Source organism: Ursus arctos, unplaced genomic scaffold (genome assembly GCF_023065955.2).
Source record: "Ursus arctos isolate Adak ecotype North America unplaced genomic scaffold, UrsArc2.0 scaffold_23, whole genome shotgun sequence".
Classification (NCBI taxonomy): domain Eukaryota; kingdom Metazoa; phylum Chordata; class Mammalia; order Carnivora; family Ursidae; genus Ursus; species Ursus arctos.
The window spans coordinates 39,705,204-39,715,716 of NW_026622908.1; the positions used below are offsets into that span (position 1 = coordinate 39,705,204).

Below are 10,513 nucleotides of genomic sequence, written 5' to 3' on the forward strand. Positions count from 1 at the left end.
AACAGCCGGGGTCCGCCCCCCCCGCCCCGCCCCGCCCCGGGAGGACTGGGACAGCCCCCACCCGCCAGGCAGGGGCAAGGCAGAAAACAATGTAGCACGCGTGACACAAAATACAATATCACTCTTTCTCTTAAAAAGTAGGGCGGGTTCTGGGGTTAAGTACACAAAGCACCTAAGTCCTTCAGGGAGTTTAGTGTCAGTTCTACAAAGTAAGCTTTGGCTTCCTGGCACCAGTGAGGCTCAATCTTCTGGAAATCTTCCAGAAGTCTTCCAGAAGGCAGGTGAGGAGAGGGACCCAGCAGCCCTTCCTCTTCGGTCACAGTCACGGGGTGGCCTCGGGGCCAGAGAGGAGGAGACACAGCCACAACAAAGAGACATCAACATCCAAGGGCTATTGTACAGGAGGCTTCTTCTCGGGCAGGGCTACAGATCACTTCATAAATGCCACTTCTGGGATCTCGCCCTTGGCCTTAGGGGGGAAAAGAAAAAGTCCAGTAGAGTCAGCACCCCCCTTTCTCCCGCCAGCTTGACCCTCTCAAGGCCCAGAGACCCCTGGTCCTTCTGCTACTGAATTCCTGAAACTTACCTTGAGATGAGTAAAGGCCTGGGCAGATCTGGTGTAGTCCCAGTTGTTGTCCTGAAGGCACCTGGGGTGGGGGGAAAGACAGGCACCTCCATCAGAACCAAATACACGCACCCCGCTCGCTAAATGCCACTTCAAAATCCTTCCTAGGGAAACACTCATGTGTGCCAACAATACACACATTCTTGCACTATGTATTACAAATGAAAAATCAGTAAAAATCCAAATGTCTACCACTGGTCTACTGGATACAAAGGAGTATTAAATAGCTCTCAAGAAGACTAAGGTAATTTTTATAGTGATAGGGAAAGACATTGATGGGATAAAGAAAAATAGTAAGTTGCAGAACAGTATATAAACATTTTGCCATGCTGGTTTAGGCATAGGCCAAGTTTTTTTTACGGGCCACATTTATAAATTTTGGCTTTTAAAATATCAGGAGCACTCATTATTCACTCCCAGCCCTACCTCCGTGTACCCTCATTCCTACACATGTCCAGCACTCACTTCTGGGACCACTCAAGGTTCATGCCAGACTGGGTAGAGAACGCCTGCAGCATTTCCTGCTGCTCTGGGGACAGGGTGGGCACTGGGCTGGAGGAAGGCGTGGGTGCAGGCATGGCGAAGGCTCTCTGGATCTCGTCAGGGCTGGCGTTCCGCACAAACAGCTCGTCGTTTACGATGCACAGCCTTTAGAACAAAAAGCACTTTAGCTGGACGAACAGCCAATGTCAACCTCCCAACAGTACTCCTGTTGCCACACTTAACACCTTCACACTTGACAGACTCAATACCCACAAAATCCCCCTCCCCACTCTTAGTCATTACCTTTGATCATTTATGCCCCTTCCCATTGAACCAGTGTTTGGGGGGGCAGATGCCAAACACATTAGAATTAGCCATTCTCCCCTAATTCAAGGCAGTTCTTACGCCCGTTGATCTTCACAACAGACCACAGAAGTAAGCAGCTTATGCTAGCTTCCCGATGAGGAAACTTGCTCTTAGCTAGAAGTGGTGAAGCCAGGATGAAAAACCCAGAAAGTCTGGCTCCAGAGCCGAGCTCACCACCACCGTGAGAGCCTCCTCCTGATGCCCCCCTGCCTTTCTGAAATTTTGGAAATATCCTGAGAACCAGCTCCCTGTACACTTCCCCCACCAATTCCCACATGCTGGCCATGGATTGGGACTGGGACCCCATGTGGTAAGCCAAACACTTACCCTGAATTGCTGGCAGGAACTGCGACAAATGTCCGGGTGAAGGCTCGCAAAGAATCCCGAGACTTTCCGTCCACTAGAATGTTAACAACAGCAATGATCCCTTAGAATCAGCTACACCTTCGGTTTACAGAAACCTTCTCCAACCACGGGCTTACTTGATACAATGAAACCAAAGCAGACCAGACAGATGATTACACGGGTACAGGGGAGCAGAGGGGAAGACCAGGGTCAGGGGCCAGTGCTGACGACCACCAGTGTTAGCCCACCCAGAGGACTCGTGTGCCAGCTCCTGTGTCAAGCGCTTCACTGACTCCCACGGCGCCACCGTGAGATGGCTGTTACTAACCCCCTTTTACAAATAAAGAATTTGAAGCACAGAGATAATGTAAGCTCCTCACAGACACATGAGACCAAGGCTGGAACGGAAGCCCCAATCTGCCTGACCCCAGAGTCTGGGTCCTCCTAATCTTCAGGCTTGTCCCATTTCCCAGACAGGAAAGACAGGTGGAGAGGGTCGGCCTCATGAAAGTGGCTTGGGGGCAGAATAGGAGGAGGTCAAGGATGGAGAGGGAAGGTAGCTGAGAGGGCAGAGAAAAAAAATTCAGCTGCGGGAGGGCCCACTCTGCAAACTCGGGACTCCAAAGACTCTTACCTTCTTTGAAGACCCCGTTGACAGAAAAACACAGCAATGTACTCTAAAAGAGAAGAGGCGTCAGTCACCGTGCAGGCTTCCGTCCAAGGCCCGAGTCCCCCGGGCCTTGTAACCACCCCTTCCCTCAGTTCCAGCTTTTGTGGGGAAGAAACAGGTGCTTACTGTCTGGGCGCTTATGTCCACCACAAAGGAATTGATGTCGTGCTGGGTTTTGGGTAGCTCATTGAGGAAGGCCACGACATTGAGACGCGTGTGCTTCAGCAGCCGGAACCGCAGGGCTGTGGGAGAGGAGAACCCCAGGTTAGGGGCTGCCACACGCTCCCGAGCCCTGTGACCCAGCCCCGCCCACCCCCTTTCCCACGCTGCTCTGCTCACATCACACACTTACTCGGGTCTTTGAGCTTCTTCACATTCCTGCTATCTTTGAAGTACTCGGCCAGGTTGCTTCTAGAGGAAGAGGCGGAAAAGGAGGCAGGGGTCAGAGCAGTCTGCGCGCTAGCAGGTGCTGGCCTGCGGGACCCGGGCGGGCTGTGGGCAGGGACGCTCACCGGGCAGGGTTCTGAGGGGTGAAAGGAATGCTGAGGGAGCAGCAGGCCCCGTCGTGGTAGGCGTCCAGGAGCCGCTGCCGGTCTCCAGAGTCATACACCGCATAGTACCTGTGGAGAACACAAGAGGGAAAGGCTGAGCTCCCCAGTCTGGATCTGCAGGGCGACCCGACAGCTCCCGAGTGATCTCTCCCCAGGCTCCGGGGCCCCGCGATACTCACTGCTGCAGGAAGTGCAGGACCAGATTCTTCAGGGTCTCTGTTCCAAAATAGCTTCCCTGGAATCACACGGGTGTCAGGACCCCCGTAAGTAATCCTCTCCTCCCCACACGAGTTCTAACCCTGCCCCCCTCTTACCTTGCAGGGCGGTAACATCGTGGGGGCTTCAACATCAAAGGCAATCGGCGGGGGTAACTCGTGGCCGTCCTGTGGGAAGGAAGCGGAAGTCGACAGTGTAACCAGAGAGAAAAGGCTGGATGAGTAATGAGATGGGCAAACTAGGAATGTGGGGGTGAGAGATCAAGTGTCAAGAACACATGGAAAAGGTCCAGGAATCCCGATAGAGGCAACTATTGTCTATGGGCCTCTTCCTGACAAGAATTATAGCCTTTGCCAGATTCTCTGAGGGCTCCATGTCTCCAAATTAACGATCATACAAATACACGTGAGGCAAGACCTTTTGGGTGGGAGGGCCTATGCTCGTGAGAAAAGGATTTACAGAACTACGGACTTACCAGGCGTAACAATTTGGGAAATCGTTCTCGAACGGCGCTGTCAAAAACGGGACAGAAGTGAGTGATGCTTCAGAGCCACCGTGCCTCCTGAGCTGCTCTAGGAGCAGATACTCCACTGCCCCAGGGACCGCCCGCCCCATCCTGCTTGTCCTCTCACTCCGCCCCAGCCTCTGCACTCTGGGGGAAGCGGCCCCACTCCCCACCTCACCCGGGGCGCCCAGAAACGATTGCCTTGAAGGCTGACTCTCTTCTTGCTGCCTGACCCGAGCGCCACAGGAGCAGCACTCCCAGCCCAGGCTTTAAGCCAGGACCTCCGTCCCCTCCCTGCCCCCCTTACCTTCCACCTACTCACCTGTGCAGCCCCGGGAGGAGGGAATGGGGTGGGAGCCCAGGGGCTCCGCTGCCTCAACAGGTATCCATCAGTTCTGCCCGGTCTGGCCGTGGCCAAGACCAGAACACACCACAGGGATGGCACAGGATGTTGGGGCAGGGAGATGAGCAAGGCGGGGGGTTCAGGAGGAGGGGAGGGGAAGGAAGAAGACAGGGAAGGAAAAGAAGAGAAGGAGAGAGAAGGTAGGATGGGGCCAGGGCAAGGAAGAGATGGGGAGACAGAGGGAAGTAGAGAGGAAAAAGGAAGAGAAAGCAAAGAAAAAGCGAAAGAACTCTAAGGCAAGGAGGCACTCAGGAAGACAAGGAAGAAAAAAAGGGAAGAAGACGCCCAACACCGCCTTTTCCTTCGGCTGCCCCTTTCCCTGTGGTCCAAGGTACAGACGGAAAACAAATTCTTGCTACAGTCAGAGGGCAGCTGCTGTTGGCCAGGTCTCTGTCTGCTACCTGGGTCCCGATCTGAGCTGGGCGTGGGAAGTGAAGCAGCCATGGGGGCAGGAGACCTCCCTCAGAAGGGCTGAGGGTTCAGGCCCCTGCAAAGTTGGGGGGGTGAGGGTCTGTGCCCCACCTCTGTTGGCCCCCAAGTTCTCTCCTGATGGCCCCTCTGCGACTGTGCCTGTCTTAGGTTGTTCCTTCCCTGAGGAATCTTACCCGTCTCTGGCTAACCAGCCATCCTCCGGGGCCAAGCAGGGTGATGTGAGGTGTGCGAGTGAGGGCGGGGCAGTGCCCCCCGAGAGGGTCAGTTCTCTGTCTCCGCGGTAGCCTATGCCCCCGTGGCCTCCACGCCCAGCACCTGCCTCGGGCTTCCCTCGCCTGCTGGCGGGGCCCCGGCTCTGGTCATATGGCTTGGGGAACCCAGGTTTCTTCTCCAGGGAGGGCCCAGCTCACAGCTCCGGGCAAGAGAGACAGAATGCATGGCACCAGCTCCAAGGAGGCCTGAACCGCAGCACGAGGGGGAAAGCCCAGGCAACGGCCTCAGGCACGTGGACCATCAGAAGAGTCCCTCTTGGCCAAATGGCAAGAGGGGCCAGCACCGAACAAAGAAGGGAAGGCCCATCAACAGGAAGTCCCGGGGAGGGAGGCCTTTCTCGGCCCAGGGATACCAGGCTCTTGGCACAAGGCAGCTCCACGTACGGGGCATATATGCAGGACACCCCCTGGTCGTGGTAGAAAGCGGGAGATGCCCTTCCTGGAACAGCAGGGTAGGGAGACCCTAGAAAAGGCTGTGTTTGGGAAGAGGAAAGACCACAGAACAGCAAACAGATAGTCAGGGGAGAAGAAAGGCAAGGAGACCTCGGGGCCAAGCTGGGACACACGGACAGACGAAGGGAGGAGCACGTGATCCTCCCCAAGGACAGGTGGTTCCAGCTCAGGGCTGCACATCTCCTGCAGACGGGCACTGGTCAGGGTGCATTAGCTCAGCCTCCCGGGGGGTGAAGGTCCCCAGGAGGGGAGACAGAGGCTACAACTGACCTGATGTAGGTGGACTGGTCTCGGAAGGTGTCGCACAGCGGGTTTCCGTCGAGCCACAACTCTTCCAGCTTCAGCCCTTTTACCTTGTCCAATTCCCTCTCAGACTTTAACTGCAGAGTGGGGGGGGGCAGAGAAAAAGCGGGCAGGAGACCCTGGTAAGGAGAGCCAGTGAGACCCCCATCCCTGAAACTCCCTCCCCGAGCCTCCCGCCGTCAGCAGGTAAGCCCTCTGCGCCCTCTGCTCGCCCCGCCCACAACACAACCAGGCCCTCAGGTCGCACCTCATTTCCAGAGAGGTTGAGGATCTTCAGGTTGGGTGCTTTCTGCACAAGGCTGGACATGTCATCCAGCCTGTATAGCCTGTTGTTGCTCAAGTTTAAGGACAAAAGCTGCGGGCAGAGGAAAGTTTAGAGGAAGCACCACCAACAAAGGATTCAGAGATACACCTGCCTCCCGACCCCACCCTCCCTACCCCACCTTGCTTCCTCCCGTCTCCAAACGGGACAAAGGCCTCACCTCAGGGATGTTCTCCTCAATGATTCGCAGGGTAGCCGCCATACAGCTCCTGCGATTCAGGACGACGTCGATGTTCTGGGCCACCAAGTCTTCAGGACGCACAAAGGAAGGAAAGGCAAGTCTGAGACAGCTTTCCCAGGTCAGAGCGCGTACCAAACCATTCTCAAACTCTCCCCGCCCGACAGACCCCCCCTCTGCCTCCGCCTCCCTGAGAATGACTGCTACCGGCCCTACCTGGGTCTGAACGGAGGCCCTTGAGGTCAAGCGCTTGTTGGGAGCCATCATATCGTTTGCTCATGATCAGCTACAGGGGAAGGAAAAGGGGTCAGGGGGTCACTTGGGTTGTGGATGTGAGAAGTGGGGGGACTGGGGTGGAAACACGTGACAGGAGTCTGCCTCACCTTTAGCTGCTCTACTTGCTCAGGCTTCAGTTCGTTCTGTACCGAATGCGGTGGGGCAGAGGAGTTGATGATGATCGATATCTGAGGGAAGCACGGAGGGCAGGGTGAATTCCAGGGAAGCCTAAGCAGCCCAAGCCCCGGGACCAAGCCCCACCCCCAGCCAAGCCAGCTCTTTATACACACCCTTCGGTTTTCCTGATCCAAAATCTTATAGTTGACGGCCTTCAACGCAGACGCGGTACTGGCATCCTCAACAAAAAACTGGGCCCGTGTGTTTTCATAGTGAAACTGCACAAAGAGGAAACAAGAGCATGAGACTGGGAGCCCGGGGCCCCGGGTCCAGCCGGCCCCTCGCCTTCCCCAGCCACACGGGCCTTATCTCACCTCAATGGGGGTGAAAGGGACGTTGCACTTGCTCTGAATCACACTCAGGAGCCATGACTTGTCATATTTTCTGCCATAGGGAATCTAGATGACAGAGAGAGCCAGGATAACAATACGTAAGGAAGGCTGACCCGCAGACCCAACCCAGGACTCCTTTCACACCTCTGCCAACTTCCACAAGATTTCTTGAGGAAAGGGCCAGTTAAAAAGTTTTCTACTCAAGTCAGACACAGATTCCTTACCCTCCTTTCTGTCCATTTAAACTTAGTATTCCACAAGAAAATAAAATTCTTTGGTTCTGAAAGTTTCAGGATATGACTTAGACCTGGCCTGCCCCTCAGAGGACTTAAGAGACCCCAAGCCCCACACTCGGCTTGAGCCACATGGAGACATTCAGAGGAGTTCCTCCACCTCCCAACCAGTTAATCACGTTTTCCTTTAGATGGTGTCCCCACCTCCCCCCGTCCTGCTTGCCCTCTTCTACTCCTTTCCTGAACCGGCTCTTAGGTATTCTAGGAGAAAGGATAGACACCTGACTGTGGAGAACACAGCGGAGAAGATTGATTCTGTCATGTGAAAAGTAAAGACCTTCACTCTGAGCCCAGCCCTCTCTCTCCCTTGCAGCATCTTCTTCCCCAGACACTCACTGTAAACTTTTATTTTGGGGGGGGGGGCAGATGGAGTGGGGGAGGGGGGGGAGAGAGAGAGAGAGAGAGAGGGAGAGAGAGAGTGTCTCTCTCTCAAGCTGGCTTCATGCCCAGCATGGAGATGACACAGGACTCAATCTCGTGACCTTGAGATCATGACCTGAGTGGAAATCAAGAGTCAGACAGATGCTTAACCAACTGAGCCACCCGTGCACCCCAGACACTCACTGTAATCTTAAACCAGTTCCTGGAGGTCCCATCCTGGCTGGTGCCAGCCCCTCCTCTGTCTGGAAGAGTTCTGTCTCTCCGCACAGTAACATGAATGCGATCTCGATCGTGCCAACTGTCACCTCGACGGTTGGGTCGGGAAGGATAGGGGTTACTGTGAGGAAGCAGAGAATAAAATGTCCACAAACACTAGGAATGTTTTCTCAAAGGCTTCCCACACTGTTGTCAGGATTGCAGCTAAGACTGTTCAACCATTAAGCTGGCCCTGGCATCTCTCACTTTTACAGGTGGGAAGAGAAATGGTGTGGGCAGTAGAGAGCTATATAAATAAATGGGCTGCTAAAATCAAACCAGATCAAGTGGTCACTTACTGTCGTATTCGGGGAACATCCTGGGCATCACTCATTGCCACATCTCTGTCATCTTCCTCCAAGCGGGAAGACCGAATGCCAGAACCTCCTCTTCCAGACCTACGGTTCCCCTCACCATACTTCCACCGGAAAGGACCCCGGCCTTTCTTTCTTCTTTGAGGGAAACTAACGCGGTCATCGTGCTCTGGGGTTAAAAACCACATCAATTAAAAAACAAGTTGCTAGTCCAGCTACGCTGCTGTGGCAATGACGGCATCTAGCAGCCTGCGCTATCGAATGACAAACACACCAACTACGAAGCCCACTTCCACGCAAAGTTCTGTCTGTTGAGACAGAGAACCCTCTCTGTGGAGTGGCAGCTGAGGGAAACATTACTGGAAGACAGCACAGGGCTTTAGACAAATGAGTCAGAAACTGGAACTTACAGAGAGGAGAAGCACAATGTGGAAGTGTGAGCAGAACATGGACTCAGTATGGAACTAAAAAGGCACCTGAAATCGGCTTGCTCTTGGCCTCCCAAATCTATTTAACCCTCTCAAAATCTGGATGGTGACCTCTCTCACGTCTCTTAAAATCAACCAATCACAATGATTACACCAGCTTTCAGTAAACAATGCTTCTTTTGCCTACAGAGTACAAATGCCACACAGTTATAAATTTAATCAATTAAAGGACTTCTTTAAAACTTTTTTTTTTTTTTTTGCTTCTTTAGAATTCTTGTTTTCAAACCGCCACGCTGAAGTTTTGGGAGTGAGCTCTTTATTTCCTTGGCCAAAAATGTCTTTTAAAAAAAAGATTTTATTTTTTTTTATTAGAGAGAGAGAGAAAGAGAGAGCGCACAAGTAGGTGGAGCAGTGGGGAGAGGGAGAAGCAGGCTCCCCACTGAGCAGAGAGCTCCACATGGGGCTCTATCCCAGGATCCTGGGATCATGACCCGAGCCAAAGGCAGATGCTTAACCAACTGAGCCCCACAGGCGCCCCCAGAGATGCCTTTTAACTCAGGAGACAACTCCTAAGATTCAGGTTCTAGTGGCAACTAGGGAGCTTAGCCAAGGGTCCTTGACTGCTCTCCAGGGACAGAAGCCTCTCAATCCTGGTGTGTCGGAATGGCTTCTTAAAAAAAGGTCCATGACTCCCCAGAAGCTCTGCCTCATGCCTACCACTCTCCAAACAATGAACCTTAAGAAACGACCAGAGGGGGGGGAAAAAAAAACCAACAAAACCCACAACTGAATAGCAGGCACATCTAATATTCACTGAGAACTTTCTCCAGGGCCAGGCACTATGCTCCAGGCACTTGATAGGAATGATCTCGTTTAACACACACAAGGGCAAACTTAGGAAGTAAGTACAGTCGCTACCTTCTTAGGGAGACAGAAAAAAGAGGCCTGGCAGTGGAATTCACTCAAGCCTGGTGAAGACAACTCAGGATTCAAACCTCAGCTGTCATGTGCACCTACCCACTCCTCTACACTAAAACCTGCGTAGTGTTCGGACTAGCACAGCGAGTTGGTGTGGAGGTTTAAAATTTAAAGCCAAAGAGAAGGCCGCAGGGGAGGCGGGGCAAGAGACTGGACGCGGTGGAAAATAGGACACAGGTAGCCGATGAGCAGGGCACTGACTCACATTAAAGCAAGAGTCTGGCCGCCAAACTGAACTGACAGGCATCAACCACCCGCAAAGTTCAAAGGAATCTCGCCACGCCACCGCCAGTCCGCCCTCTCCGAGCCGAAGCTCCTCGCAACGCCAGGATTCCCGCGTCAACACATCGGGCTCCCAGCCTCGAGGGCGGCCGGGCCCGCGGGGGGCCTCGACCCCTGCCCGCGCCGCCGTCGCCCCCCGCGGACGCTCGGCCTCTCGCGGCCTCCCGCCCCGGGGCTGCGGCCTAGGCCGGCGCCGCCCACCGGGCCCCAGATCACCTCGCTCCCCGCCCTGAGAGGCAGCACTGACCGTTGTAGGACTTCCCCTCGTCCGCCATGGCACAGCGCGAAGCAGGGCCGGCTCAGACGCGGGCCGCAACGCCGCCAAACGTCCGAAAGCCCCAAAGCGCCTCGGCCGAAGCGCTCCTACGCCCGGCGCCACCGCATTTATCCTGCGAACTACGTCGCGCGCCGCCGACGTCCCTCGGTGGTGGGCGGTGCCGCCGGAGGAGCGAGGCCCGCTGCGCGTGCGCACTCGGCTGGGGGCGGGGCGCAGCTGCTGCGAGTCCCGCCAGAGAGCTGCGTTCGCCCAGCCGCCCCACGGTTGTAGCAGGCCCGCCCCGCCGCCTTCTTTCTTTGGTCCGTCGCTACGCCGGCACCTCCGGGGCTAGCGCTGGAGCAAAGAGCAAGCTGCTGCAGCCCAGGTCTCCGAGAGGAACAGGGAAGGGGGTCGCAC

At 54.9% G+C, this 10,513-nt stretch overlaps 1 protein-coding gene across 1 annotated transcript; it reads right to left on the reverse strand.

Moving 5' to 3' along the window:
- Nucleotides 1–111: 111 nt before the first annotated feature.
- Nucleotides 112–10,285, reverse strand: NXF1 (nuclear RNA export factor 1). The gene is made up of 21 exons (XM_026487691.4): nt 10,088–10,285; nt 8,138–8,321; nt 7,767–7,920; nt 6,892–6,975; nt 6,691–6,795; nt 6,508–6,588; nt 6,341–6,410; nt 6,107–6,195; nt 5,872–5,979; nt 5,592–5,701; nt 3,732–3,768; nt 3,355–3,423; nt 3,220–3,275; nt 3,002–3,109; nt 2,842–2,900; nt 2,616–2,731; nt 2,454–2,496; nt 1,802–1,874; nt 1,091–1,273; nt 587–647; nt 112–469 (listed from the first exon to the last, which is right to left on the reverse strand). Exons 1-21 carry the CDS (start codon nt 10,113–10,115, stop codon nt 431–433), a joined length of 1,857 nt encoding a protein of 618 aa, XP_026343476.1. The 5' UTR covers nt 10,116–10,285; the 3' UTR covers nt 112–430.
- Nucleotides 10,286–10,513: the final 228 nt, after the last annotated feature.